We start from the raw sequence: 13,510 nt of genomic DNA, 5'->3' as shown, positions 1-13,510 counted from the left end.
ATCTGAGGTTGGGAGTTCAAGACCAGCCTAACCAACATGGTGAAACCCCATCTCTACTAAAATACAAAAAATTAGCTGGGCATGGTGGCGCACACCTGTAGTCCCAGCTACTAGGGGGGCTGAGGCAGGAGGATCGCTTGAACTTGGGAGGCTGACGTTGCAGTGAGCCAAGATCGTGCCACTGCACTCCAGCCTTGATAACAGAGTGAGACTCCATCTCAAGAAAAAAAAAAAAAAAAGAATATGAAGTAACACTCAAACTCACTAGTAATCAGAGAAATGTAATTTTAAATAACTGAGAGTACACTTAATATACCTATTAGAATTGCAAATATTAGAGAGTTGTATAATATTACGTGTTGGAAAGGGTATGAGGAAATAAGAACTTTCAGTAATGATGTTGAGACTGTAAACAGCTACAGACCTGGGTTTTCTTGCTTGGTTTTGTTTTTCAGTTTTTTTTTTAAGAGTGTCTCACTGTTATCAAAGCTGGCTTCAAACTCCTGAGCTCAGGCAATCCTCCTACCTCAGCCTTCTAAGAAGCTGGGACTACAAGTGTGTGCCATGCCCGGTTTACAGCTACAGATTTTCTGAAAAATAATCTGGTGCTACTTAGTAAAATTGAGCATGCATATACCTTACCACAGAAATTCCACTCCGAGGAATATGTTCCAGAGAAATTCTTGAACTGGTTCACAGGGGACTATGAAAGAGATAACTGTCTGGCATTGTGTGTAGAAGTCAGGAATGGGTAAGTAAAGTATAATGGATGCCTACCATGGAATCCTATGTAGCAGTTATAAGCAATGAATTAGATTATATGTAGTAATAAGGATGAATCCTGAAAACAGAGTTAATCAAAAAAAGTAAAAGCAGGCTGGCACAGTGGCTGACATCTGTAATCTCAGCACTGTGGGAAGCTGAGGCAGGAGGATGGCTTCAGCCCAGGAGTTTGAGACCAGCCTAGGCAACACAGCAAGACCCCATCTCTATACAAAAAAGAAAAAAATGTATATTAAAAATATATATTTTTTTGAGACAAAGTCTCACTCACTCTTTCTCCCAGCCTAGAGTGCAGTGGCATGATCTCTGCTCACTGCAACCCTCCCTTCTGGGTTCAAGTGATTCTTGTGCCTCAGGCTCCTGAGTAGCTGGGATTACAGGCATGCATCACCACGCCCAGCTAATTATATTTTTAGTAGAGACGGGGTTTTGCCATATTGGCCAGGCTGGTCTTAGACTCCTGACCTCAAGTGATCCGCCTGCCTTGGTGTCCCAAAGTGCTGGGATTACAGGCATGAGCCACCACGCCTGACCTTAAAAATTTTTTTAAAGAGGAAGTTCAAACATTATTTCTTCTTGGAGGTCTTCCCTGTTGATGCATTCAATCATATATTCATCTATCTATTGACTCATTCAACAAGGATTGAGCACTTTTATGAAGGATAATGCAAGGTACTAAAGATATGATGGTAGGCCAAAAATAGAGGGTCACCTTCATCATCTCCTTGGAGGTCTATTGGAGGAAACTGGGTTTAGTAAACATATTATGTTCACATTGATTAATATATAATTACCAACTAACATACATGCTCTGAGGAAACAAACATTACTTTTTGCGAGCACATAGCCAAGAGGTCTTTACTAGATTGGGGTGGGTGGTAGGTAGAGGGGTTCAAGGAAGGCCTGAGGAAATAACAATGGGAATCAATTTGGAGGCATAAATAGGCCAAGTGGAAGTGAAAAGGACATTCCAGAAGCAGGGACCATATAGAGCAATCAGGACAAACTTGAGGAATTGAAAGAAGCCATGAAGTTGGAGGTATTAATAGAAGGGGAAGAGTGGTAGAAGATGGAGGGTTTCAGTGGGGAGAGGTCAAGGGATAGTGGTAGCCTGACTCGATGTGCATTTTGGAAAGATTACTCTAGCTGCTATATGGAGAATGGAAGAATGTGAAGAGAAAGAGAGAATAGGGGATGGGAGACCAACTAAGACACTCTTGCAATTGCCTAGGTGAGACTGAGGTGGATTAGGGTGGTGCTAACAAAGAACAAGAAAGTAGATGGGCCGGGTGCGGTGGCTCACGCCTGTAATCCCAACACTTTTGGAGGCCGAGGCAAGTGGATCACTTGAGGTCAGGAGTTCGAGACCATCCTGACCAACATTGTGAAACCCCGTCTCTACTAAAATACAAAAATTAGCTGGGCATGGTGGCTGGTGCCTGTAATCCCAGCTACTAAGGAGGCTGAGGCAGGAGAATCGCTTGAACCCGGGAGGTGGAGGCTGCAGTGAGCCGAGATCAGGCCACTGCACTCCAGCCTGGGGGATAGAGCAAGACTCTATCTCAAAAAAAAAGAAAGAAAGAAAAAGAGAAAGAGAGTGAGAGAGAGAGAGAGAAAGAGAGAGAGAGAAAAAGAGAGAGAAAGAAAGAAAAAGAAAGAGAGAAAGAAAAAAGAAAGAAAGAAAGAAAAAGAAAAAAGAAAGAAAGAAAGAGAAAGTAAGAAATTTTTTTTCTTTTTTGAGACAGAGTTTCACTCTTGTCACCCAGGCTGGAGAATGCAGTGGCACAATCTTGGCTCACTGCAGCCTCTGCCTCCTGGGTTCAAGCGATTTTCCTGCCTCAACCTCCCAAGTAGCTGGGATTACAGGCATCAGCCACCATGCCCAGCTAATTTTTGTATTTTCAGTAGAGACGGGGTTTCACAATATTGGTCAGGATGGTCTCAAACTCTTGACCTCAGGTGATCCGCCCACCTCAGCCTCCCAAAGTGCTGGGATTACAGTCATAAACCCAGTCGAAAGTAGATGATCTTTTTGTTGTTGTTTGTTTGGGTTTTTTTTGAGACGGAGTTTCGCTCTCGTTGCCCAGGTTGGAGTTGCAGTGGTGCGATCTCGGCTCACCTCAACCTCCGCCTCCTGGGTTCAAGCGATTCTCCTGCCTCAACCTCCTGAGTAGCTGGGATTACAGGCATGAGCCACCAAGTCCGGCTAATTTTTGTGTTTTTAGTAGAGACGGTTTTCTCCATGTTGGTCAGCCTGGTCTTGAACTCCCAACCTCAGGTGACCCCCCTGCCTTGGCCTCCCAGAGTGCTGGGATTACAGGCGTGAGCCACCGCGCACAGCCTGAAAGTAGATGAATTTTAAAGATGCATACAATTAATAAAGATACCTTACGTATCTTTAAATTTTTTTTTATAGAAACAGGATCTTGCTACATTGTCTAGGCTGGTCTGGAACTCCTGGCCTCAAGCGATCCACCTGGGCCATCCAAAGTGCTGGGAAAGACGCCTGTAACCCCAGGCTAGACAATGTAGCCAGATCCTGTCTCTACAAAAAAACACAAAAATTAGCTGGTGGCAGGCACCTGTAGTCCCAGCTACTTGAGAGGCTGAGGTGGGAACTCAGGAGGCCGAGGCTGCGGTGAGCTGAGATCGCACCACTGCACTCCAGCCTGGGTGACAGAGTGAGACCCTGTCCCAAAAATGCATAAATAGTAAAATTAGTGAGAGTGAATGAGAGATGGGATATGTAAAGGGAGTGGGAGGAGTTAAGGAGTAACTCCTCGGTTTCTGGCTTGTGTAAGAATAACTTCTGTGATTGGTGGGGAAAATCCACCAGAGTTCTGTTAAGTGTTGTTCATTTCCTGTCCCCCGTTAGGGGTTACCCCTTCCATCTTAAGCAGGATATTCTAGGATCTCTCAGTCTCACAGCCTTGCCCACCAATAACCAGCAGGTGAGCCCCCTCTCCCAGACCTCTAGATCTGCAAAAGGCAACCTGGAGGCAAGGAAATCCCCAGCTGTGAGTAGCCATTCAATTCTGGTGCTGTGGTAACTGGGTTCAAAAACAATGAGTCTTGTTACCTACCCGTAAAATGAAAGACACCTCATCAGACACCTCACTGGATTGTGAGGCTCCAAGGAGCACACATATTGTTAGGCTCAGTTCGATTCCCTCCAGCCCTCTCCGCCCGTTTGAAGGCAGTTCCTTATCCCGGAGACAACGTACAGATGTTCTCTCTTTCCCTCTTTATTTTTTTTAAGACAGGGTCTCTGTTGCCCAGGCTGGAGTGCAGTGGCGCGACCACAGCTCACTACAGCCTCAACCTCCTGTGCTCAACACGATCCTCCTGCCTCAGCCTCCAGAGCGGCTGGGACTACAAGCGCGCACCACTGCACAGGGATTATTATTATTATTTTATTATTTTGTAGAGAAACGGGTGGGAGTGGTCTCGCTATGTTGCCCAGGCTGGTCTCAAACTCAGCTCAAGAGATCCTCCCGCCTTGGCGTCCCAAAGTGTTGGGATTACAGGCGCCTGCCACCGCGCCCGGACGCAGATATTTTCTATGGGCATCTGGAATGGCGTCCCCAAAGCTTGGCGCCGTGCTATGGTCAAGCCGGGTCGGGGGCTCGGGCCAGCCTTCAACACCGTTGGCAGCAATCGGAACGATCAACTGTACCCTCAGTACCGCGACCTCGCCCGGTCCTGCCAATGGCCGGCCCCTAGCCGGTCCCGAGGCCTCGCGAGAGCTCCCGTGGCTACGCCTTCCCCGGCCTCGGAACGGCCCCATCCTTCCTCTTTCCCCGCCTCCCAGCGGCGCTCCACTCTCGGATTGGCTGATTGATCCGAGTCAGTTTTTTTCCTCGCCAGAAAGCGGTTCGACAATTGGTCCTTCTTTTGGCCCCTCCTGCGATGCCCGCGGATTGGACGGCTGAGTCTGGCTACGCGGGCCTCCGCGGGAGCGCGACCGGGCCAATCAAGAGCTTGGCGTATTTTACAAACTGAGAAAGTAGCTCCAGCAGTACCCGAGAGAGTCAGGAGAAAAGCGGAGGAAGCTGGGTAGGCCCTGAGGGGCTCTCGGTAAGGTAAGGCACGGGGGTCTTGGAGGGAACGAAGGCTGCTGGGTTCATAGGGAGGAGGGCAGTTTGGGGCCCGAGGGCGAAAGAGTAGGCTCGGGGTGTCTGGAGATAGCACCCATAAGAGCGGTCTTGCAGGCGCCGGGGGCTTGTGGGCGCGTGGATTAGGGCGGAGGTATCAGGGATGGCAGGACAGGTGCCCCGAGAACTGGTTGATCTTTGATCTTAGATTCTGCCCGCCTTCTTCCCCTTCTCAATTGTAGCCATCATGACCACCCGGCAAGCCACGAAGGATCCCCTCCTCCGGGGTGTATCTCCTACCCCTAGCAAGATTCCGGTACGCTCTCAGAAACGCACGCCTTTCCCCACTGTTACATCGTGCGCCGTGGACCAGGAGAACCAAGATCCAAGGGTAAGAGGGGCCTAATGGGGGAAGCCAGTAGTCACACCAGTAATGCACCCCAACACTAAACCTCACCTTTTTGTCCCCGCTCCCTCCCCTAGAGATGGGTGCAGAAACCACCGCTCAATATTCAACGCCCCCTCGTTGATTCAGCAGGCCCCAGGCCGAAAGCCAGGCACCAGGCAGAGACATCACAAAGATTGGTGGGGATCACTCAGCCTCGGAACCCCTTGGAAGAGCTCAGGCCTAGCCCTAGGGGTCAAAATGTGGGGCCTGGGCCCCCTGCCCAGACAGGTACCTGTTGGAGCCATGGTAACACGGCCTCCATGGCTGAGTAGGGGACTAGGAAGGGTAAAAGTGGGGTTTTGGGGTTTTGCACTCACTCCTGCTGTCTCCTACTTACTGTGATAGTCCTGGTCCCAGCTCCTGGAAAGCTCTTTGCTCTTAGAAGATCTCCCTTTCCTCCAGCAAAATGTCATCTCGCCAGGTGCCATGGCTTGTACCTGTAATCACAGCTACTCAGGAGGCTGAAGCAGGAGGATCACTGGAGGCCAGGAGTTGGAGACCAGCCTGGATGACAGAGGGAGATCCCATCTCTTTAAAAAATAAATAAATAAATAAATAATAAATATCACTTCTTCTGAAGCCTTTTCCAGTTCCCCATGTCACAATCAGTTGCTCTGTGTTCTCCTAATACTTTGCAGCACTTCTTTTATAACATGTATATACCTTGGCTTGAGTCTGTTACCTGTCTATAGTTTGATGATAGCCTCTTGAGGATAGGGGCTTTGTCTTATTCTTATGGGACCCCAGTGCTTAGAATAGTGTCTTATGTAACATTCTATGAACATTTGGTGACCAGGTGTGGTGGCTCACGCCTGTAATTCCAACACTCCTCCGAGGCAGGAGGATCATTTGAGCTCAGGAGTTTGAGACCAGCCTGGGCAACATAGTGAGACCCCATCTCTTTTTCTCTTTTTTTTTTTTCTTTTCTTTTTTTTTTTTTTTTTGGAGACAGAGTCTTACTCTATCCCTCAGGCTAGAGTACAGTGGCATGATCTCGGCTAACTGCAACATCCACCTCCCAGGTTCAAGCGATTCTCATGCTTCACCCCGAGTACCTGGGATTACCAGCACCTGCCACCACACCCAGCTAATTTTTGTTTTCTTTCTTTTTTTTTTTTTTTTTGAGACAGAGTCTTGCTCTGTCACTAAGCTGGAGTGCAGTGGCACGATCTTGGCTCATTGCAACCTCCACCTCCCAGGTTCAAGTGATTCTCCAGCCTCAGCCTCCTGAGTAGCTGGTACTACAGGCGCGCGCCACCAGGTCCAGCTAATGTTTTTTTTGTTTTGTTTTTTGTTTTTGTAGAGATGGGGTTTTACCATGTTGGCCAGGCTGGTCTCAAACTCCTGACCTCAGGTGATCCACCCGCCTCAGCCTCCCAAAGTGCTGGGATTACAGGAGTGAGCTACCGCACCCAGCCAATTTTTGTATTTTTTTAGTGGAGACAGGGTTTTGCTATGTTGGCCAGGTTGGTCTCAAACTCCTGACCACAGGTGATCCACCCGCCTCGGCCTCCCAAAGTGCTGGGATTACAGGCATGAGCCACTGCACCCAGCCATCTATTTCTTAAAAAAAAAAAAAAAAATAGCCAAATTCAATTGAATGAGTCTCTTGCTCACCTTGTACCTCAAAGTTCCTATGCTAGGGGCCCTATCCCCCTCAGCCTTCCCCCTTCCTTTTCCTTCTCCTCTTTCCTTGCAGAGGCTCCAGGGACCATAGAGTTTGTGGCTGACCCTGCAGCCCTGGCCACCATCCTGTCAGGTGAGGGTGTGAAGAGCTGTCACCTGGGGCGCCAGCCTAGTCTGGCTAAAAGAGTACTGGTTCGAGGAAGTCAGGGAGGCACCACCCAGAGGGGCCAGGTAATGAAACAGGATGTGAGGAGACCAGGCTAGGGGGCGCTGAGCGGGGCATCCTGAGCAGTGCTGACAGACTCTGTTGGTGTCCCAGGGTGTTCGGGCCTCTGCATATTTGGCCCCCAGGACCCCCACCCACCGACTGGACCCTGCCAGGGCTTCCTGCTTCTCTAGGCTGGAGGGACCAGGACCTCGAGGCCGGACATTGTGCCCCCAGAGGCTACAGGCTCTGGTGAGTGCCCTTGAGGGGCTGATAGTCGGTGCTTCTGGGAGCTCCTTCCAGGGACAAAGCTGGGCTCTGGGAGAAGAGGTACCTCATGATGAGGCAAGGGATCCTACTGGGGGAGATGTGGTTGGTGGTGAGGCCTGAGGGTTTGGGGTCCACCTCTGATTCCGTTTTCATCTCTTGCTCCTGTGGATTAGATTTCACCTTCAGGACCTTCCTTTCACCCTTCCACTCGCCCCAGTTTCCAGGAGCTAAGAAGGGAGACAGCTGGCAGCAGCCGGTGAGAAAGGAGAGGGTGTGGGAGAAGGTCATCTGGAAAAGAATGAACCAGTGTCTGATACAGGAGTCCCCCAGAGTTGGGGCCTTCCAGGAGCTTTAGGACTCCCCACCAACTCAGGAGGGGAAGCAAGAAACCTGTGATTACCCGGGATGAGCCCTTGGGATAGGGTTCAGGCTTTCACAGCCAGGCCTCAGTGTGACATCAGTTTACTCAAGTCATGGGGGGACAGGGAGGACAGAAATGTGCTATCTCTTTTGTTTAGTGGCTAGAGTATAGACTGTGGCAATAAGTGGGATTTGGGTTTATATCCTAACTCTTAACACTTACTAGTTGTGCAAGCTTGCCTTCACCTCTCTGAGCTTTGGTTTCTTTGTCAAGTGAGAATAACATTTGTACCATCATTAGTTGTCATGAGAATGAAATGAGATGATGTTTGTAAAGCACTTAGCACATGTCCAGCTCATACTTGGTATTCAGTGACCGCTGGCTAATGTCCTTATTGTCATCAGGACTTCAGTGAGCCAGGCCTCAGGATTGCTCCTGGAGACCCCAGTCCAGCCTGGTAAGTGTGTCTGGCTGTGGGGAGAGAACAGGGGCAGTTGGGCTGCCTGAAGCAGGGAACAAGACCAGAGAAAACTCAGCAGGCTGGGAGGGAGCATGAGGAAGTGGGAGGCCGGGAGGCTAGGTCAGAAGGAGAAGGAGAAGAGACCTTCTAGATAGGCCAGCGGTTGGCACAGTTGCACTTTTGTCTAAGGAGATGGTCTCCATTTCGGCCCTCTCTCTGCCACTTCCTGCAAGATTTATCTTCCACTCACTGTTTATCCCCAGCCCCTAAGTGCCATCACCACATCCCCAGCCTACTCAGACGTTCAGATTAATAAGTGTTTACTGAGATAGTGTTGGGTGTTGAGGGGCTGCTGGATGGGTTTTTGTCCCTAATAGTGCAATGGGGCCTATTAAACTAATATACCCTCTTCAGAAGTTGCAGAACCCTGTGCCAAACTTTGGTGGGTGTTCTAGAGTCTACAACAAATGTCCTGTTTCTTCCTAGCTTTCTCTCTTCCTAAAGGAGAACGCGAGGTTGTCACTCACTCAGATGAAGGAGGTGTGGCCTCTCTTGGTCTGGCCCAGCGAGTACCATTAAGAGAAAACCGAGAAATGTCACATACCAGGGTGAGATGCGACTCTCCTGGGATGGTGGGTGGGAGGTGCAGGAGATGCTTGGGAGAATTTTGCTGCAGCAGCCAACACTGAGAATTGTAGGTAGAGCCAGGAAGTCCTGGGCCTCAGGATGTTACTGGGTAGGTTTACCCCAGATGCACCCAGTCCCTCTCCAATGTGAGACTGACCTCTCTTTATCAGATGTCTGGGGCCTAGGGTGAGAGGTCATATTTGTATCACCATCAGATCAGTGCTAAGGGTGAGACAGATCTGACACTTGTCAGCCAAAAGCATTCATCCCTTGGCTCCACAAATATTTACTGAGTAGCACCAGCCTACTGAGTGCCAGGCTCTGTTCTAGGCTCTGGACATATAGCAGTAAACAAGTTCATATTCTAGAAGGGGGAGACAAGAAATAAACACAGGTATAAAATAAATAGTGTCTCAGATGATGGTAAGTTCTCTCTAAAAAAATAATAATAATAATAATAAGGCACTAAAGGGGAATTGGGAGCAGGGGAGTTGGTATTGCAATTTAAAATAGATTGGTCAGGGAACTCTCACTGAGAAGATGATGTTTAAGTGAAGACCAGGGGTTGGAGGAGGAGTGAGATATGTTGATATCTGGGGGAAGGAACATTCCAGGCCAAGAGAACTGAAGAGGTAAAGGCCCTGGGGAGGGAATGTGCCTGGTGTGTTTGAGGATCAGCAAAAAGGAGAGGCCAGTGAGATTGAAGCAGAGTAAGAAGAACAGTAGGAGATAGGGTTTTAGCGATAACACGATCAGATTGGGTAAGGAATTGTACACCAGTGTAAGTCTTTGGCTTTTCTTGGAATGAGTGGAAAGCCATGGGGAGAGGGGTTGATCAAGAAAGTGACATGATTTGACTTAGGTCTTTTTTTTTTTTTTTTTTTTTTGAGATGGAGTTTCACTCTTGTTGCCCAGGCTGGAGTGCAATGGCACGATCTCCGCTCATCGCAACCTCTGCCTCCTGGGTTCAAGTGATTCTCCTGCCTCAGCCTCCGAGTAGCTGGGAATACAGGCATGCACCACCACGCCTGGCTAATTTTGTATTTTTAGTAGAAATAGGATTTCTCCATGTTGGTCAAGCTGGTCTCAAACTCCTGACCTCAGGTGCTCCACCCTCCTCGGCTTCCCGAAGTGCTGGGATTACAGGCCTGAGCCACCATGCCCGGCTTGACGTAGGTCTTAAAAGAATCACACTGGCTGCTGTAGTGAGAACACGATATAGGAAGACAGCCAGGCGTGGTGGCTTACTCCTGTAATCCCAGCACTTTGGGAGGCCGAGGCGGGCAGATCACGAGGTCAGGAGATCGAGACCATCCTGGCTAACATGGTGAAACCCCGTCTCTACTAAATATACAAAAAATTAGCCGGGCATGGTGGCGGGCACCTGTAGTCCCAGCTACTCGGGAGGCTGAGGCAGGAGAATGGTGTGAACCCGGGATGCGGAGCTTGCAGTGAGCCAAGATCGCGCCACTGGACTCCATCCTGGGTGACAGAGCGAGACTCCGTATCAAAAAAAAAAAATAGGAAGACAAAGGGGGCGGGGATCACTCTTCCACCTTTTTCTTCTTCACAGGACAGCCATGACTCCCACCTGATGCCCTCCCCTGCCCCTGTGGCCCAGCCCTTGCCTGGCCATGTGGTGCCATGTCCATCACCCTTTGGACGGGCTCAGCGTGTACCCTCCCCAGGCCCTCCAACTCTGGTTTGTGTCAACAACTGGGGGCTGGGCAGGGGCAGAACAGTCTGGCCGGAGATCCTTGCTATGTCTGGGTTTTGTCCCTGCTCAGCCACCCACATCTCTCCCCAGACCTCATATTCAGTGTTGCGGCGTCTCACCGTTCAACCTAAAACCCGGTTCACACCCATGCCATCAACCCCCAGAGTTCAGCAGGTAAGAGAGGGCATGGGGAGGTGGCTGGCATAAGTCACAGCTAGGGGAGAAAGGAGATGGATGGGTACAGGAGAGAGAAGACAGAAGCAAGGGGAGGCTGAGTGCCATCTGTGGGTGTCAGCCCTTGCTGACATCTCACTTCTGTGCCAGGCCCAGTGGCTGCGTGGTGTCTCCCCTCAGTCCTGCTCTGAAGATCCTGCCCTGCCCTGGGTAAGTATCAGAAGCTTCCCCCTACTGAGATCCCTTGCCCTGTGCTGCCAGCCTGGAGGCCCTGGAGTTTGAGGCACATGTGCTTTCTGGGCCAGGCATGGTGGCTCACACCTGTAATCCCAGCACTTTGGGAGGCTGAGGTAGGAGGATTGCTTGAGCTCAGATCTTTGAGACCAGCCTGGGCAACATAGTGAGACCCTGTCTCCACTAAAATTTTAAAAATTAGAAAGTGCTCTCTGGAAAAGCTGCCTAACTCTCACTGCTTCTCTGCTGCCCCTCCTAATGTACATCTAGGGCCTCTCAGTTAGGGGCTTCAATCCATTCCTCATGAGGGTGGGACTCAGACTGGTCTTTCTCCTGCCCCAGCCTGGCTTGCTTGTGTGCCTTGTTCCTTGGTGACAGGAGCAGGTTGCCGTCCGGTTGTTTGACCAGGAGAGTTGTATAAGGTCACTGGAGGGTTCTGGGAAACCACCGGTGGCCACTCCTTCTGGACCCCACTCTAACAGAACCCCCAGCCTCCAGGAGGTGAAGATTCAAGTGAGTCTGTGTGACCAACAGCTTTGATGTCTATTGAACAGTGACTGGGCTGAGGAAGAGGGAAAAGAGATGGGGGATCAGGAATAGGACAGTGTGGGTAGACTACTGAACGCACATCTTGATGTCACACTGGGGTGCTCTCTCCCACCACAGCGCATCGGTATCCTGCAACAGCTGTTGAGACAGGAGGTAGAGGGGCTGGTAGGGGGCCAGTGTGTCCCTCTTAATGGAGGCTCTTCTCTGGATATGGTTGAACTTCAGCCCCTGCTGACTGAGATTTCTAGAACTCTGAATGCCACAGAGCATAACTCTGGGACTTCCCACCTTCCTGGACTGTTAAAACACTCAGGGCTGCCAAAGCCCTGCCTTCCAGAGGAGTGCGGGGAACCACAGCCCTGCCCTCCGGCAGAGCCTGGGCCCCCAGAGGCCTTCTGTAGGAGTGAGCCTGAGATACCAGAGCCCTCCCTCCAGGAACAGCTTGAAGTACCAGAGCCCTACCCTCCAGCAGAACCCAGGCCCCTAGAGTCCTGCTGTAGGAGTGAGCCTGAGATACTGGAGTCCTCTCGCCAGGAACAGCTTGAGGTACCTGAGCCCTGCCCTCCAGCAGAACCCAGGCCCCTAGAGTCCTACTGTAGGAGTGAGCCTGAGATACCGGAGTCCTCTCGCCAGGAACAGCTTGAGGTACCTGAGCCCTGCCCTCCAGCAGAACCCGGGCCCCTTCAGCCCAGCACCCAGGGGCAGTCTGGACCCCCAGGGCCCTGCCCTAGGGTAGAGCTGGGGGCATCAGAGCCCTGCACCCTGGAACATAGAAGTCTAGAGTCCAGTCTACCACCCTGCTGCAGTCAGTGGGCTCCAGCAACCACCAGCCTGATCTTCTCTTCCCAACACCCGCTTTGTGCCAGCCCCCCTATCTGCTCACTCCAGTCTTTGAGACCCCCAGCAGGCCAGGCAGGTAAGGAGTTGGCTGGGAAGGAGTGTGAACACAAGAGGTCCTCACCTCACTGTGAGCTGCACACCTGCCCTGCCCCTACCCCAGGCAATCTCATGCTTCCACACCTTCCACCCTGGCCCAGCCTGGCTCTCCCTCAGGAAGAGGGGAGGGGCTGCACTTCCAGCCCTGTGCTCCTAATTGGGTTGGCCGTTGGTGGGGGAGGAGGAGAGGACAGTACATGGTGGAAGTATAGGACCCCAGACCCCCCTCTAAATTTTCCATGCCCCTCAGGCCTCAGCAATCTGGCCCCTCGAACCCTAGCCCTGAGGGAGCGCCTCAAATCGTGTTTAACCGCCATCCACTGCTTCCACGAGGCTCGTCTGGACGATGAGTGTGCCTTTTACACCAGCCGAGCCCCTCCCTCAGGCCCCACTCGGGTCTGCATCAACCCTGTGGCTACATTACTCGAATGGCAGGATGCCCTGGTGAGACTCCAACCCACAGCCCAGCTGTGGCTGCACAGTGAGCCTGATGGGAGGTGGGGAACAGGGACAGGGGGCCACCTGGGCTTCTTCACAGAGAGGTCAGCAGGAAGGCTTGGCTACAGTACAAGGTTGGCTGAGCTGTGACAAGGTCTTCTCTGTCTCCAGTGTTTCATTCCAGTTGGTTCTGCTGCCCCCCAGGGCTCTCCATGATGAGACAACCACTCCTGCCCTGCCGTACTTCTTCCTTTTAGCCCTTATTTATTGTCTGTCTGCCCATGGGACTGGGAGCCACCCACTTTTGTCCTCAATAAAGTTTCTAAAGTATCCACGTGTCCAGCTAAGTGTCCAAACAGGCCAGCTACTGCTGTCACTCTCCCACTGCCCACAGGATGGCAGTGTCCTCCAGCTCAGAGGCCAGCCCTGGGCTCTTGGGATCCCCCAGGCTCCCATCCAGAAGCCGTCCTGAATCCTGAAAGGGAAGGAGGAAACCCACTCCTGCCTAGCCCACCCCCTTGCAAGCTCTGAGCCTCCCACTCCTGCCAAGCCCACTCCCTCGAAAGCTCTGTAAATATGTTGGCGGGC

The 13,510-nt window shown here is 51.2% G+C and overlaps 1 protein-coding gene across 5 annotated transcripts; it reads left to right on the top strand.

Moving 5' to 3' along the window:
- Positions 1–3,642: 3,642 nt before the first annotated feature.
- On the top strand, positions 3,643–13,252 carry TROAP (trophinin associated protein). 5 transcript variants are annotated; one of them, XM_008951162.4, is made up of 16 exons: positions 3,643–3,734; positions 4,651–4,865; positions 5,120–5,268; positions 5,361–5,553; positions 7,025–7,182; positions 7,271–7,408; positions 7,600–7,682; positions 8,192–8,244; positions 8,734–8,855; positions 10,448–10,576; positions 10,682–10,765; positions 10,916–10,975; positions 11,378–11,512; positions 11,666–12,464; positions 12,735–12,928; positions 13,094–13,252. In XM_008951162.4, exons 3-16 carry the CDS (start codon positions 5,125–5,127, stop codon positions 13,136–13,138), a joined length of 2,337 nt encoding a protein of 778 aa, XP_008949410.2. In that variant the 5' UTR covers positions 3,643–3,734; positions 4,651–4,865; positions 5,120–5,124; the 3' UTR covers positions 13,139–13,252. The 5 variants fall into 5 exon arrangements, with proteins under 5 accessions (XP_008949410.2, XP_054951662.1, XP_008949411.2 ...); XM_055095687.2 differs by having other exon boundaries at positions 3,664–3,734; positions 11,666–12,928; XM_008951163.4 differs by lacking the exons at positions 3,643–3,734; positions 11,378–11,512 and having other exon boundaries at positions 4,721–4,865.
- Positions 13,253–13,510: the final 258 nt, after the last annotated feature.

Source organism: Pan paniscus, chromosome 10, assembly GCF_029289425.2.
Source record: "Pan paniscus chromosome 10, NHGRI_mPanPan1-v2.0_pri, whole genome shotgun sequence".
Lineage (NCBI taxonomy): Eukaryota > Metazoa > Chordata > Mammalia > Primates > Hominidae > Pan > Pan paniscus.
Note: the sequence above shows the minus strand (reverse complement) of the source record. Positions and strands in the feature narration are given on the sequence as shown.

Bases quoted from the DNA above. Each gene is read 5' to 3' on its own strand.
- TROAP (XM_055095687.2), top strand. From the start codon at position 5,125: ATGACCACCCGGCAAGCCACGAAGGATCCCCTCCTCCGGGGTGTATCT. The intron at 7,183-7,270 runs GTAATGAAACAG...TTGGTGTCCCAG, and splicing joins GCACCACCCAGAGGGGCCAG to GGTGTTCGGGCCTCTGCATA. The intron at 10,766-10,915 runs GTAAGAGAGGGC...CTTCTGTGCCAG, and splicing joins CAACCCCCAGAGTTCAGCAG to GCCCAGTGGCTGCGTGGTGT.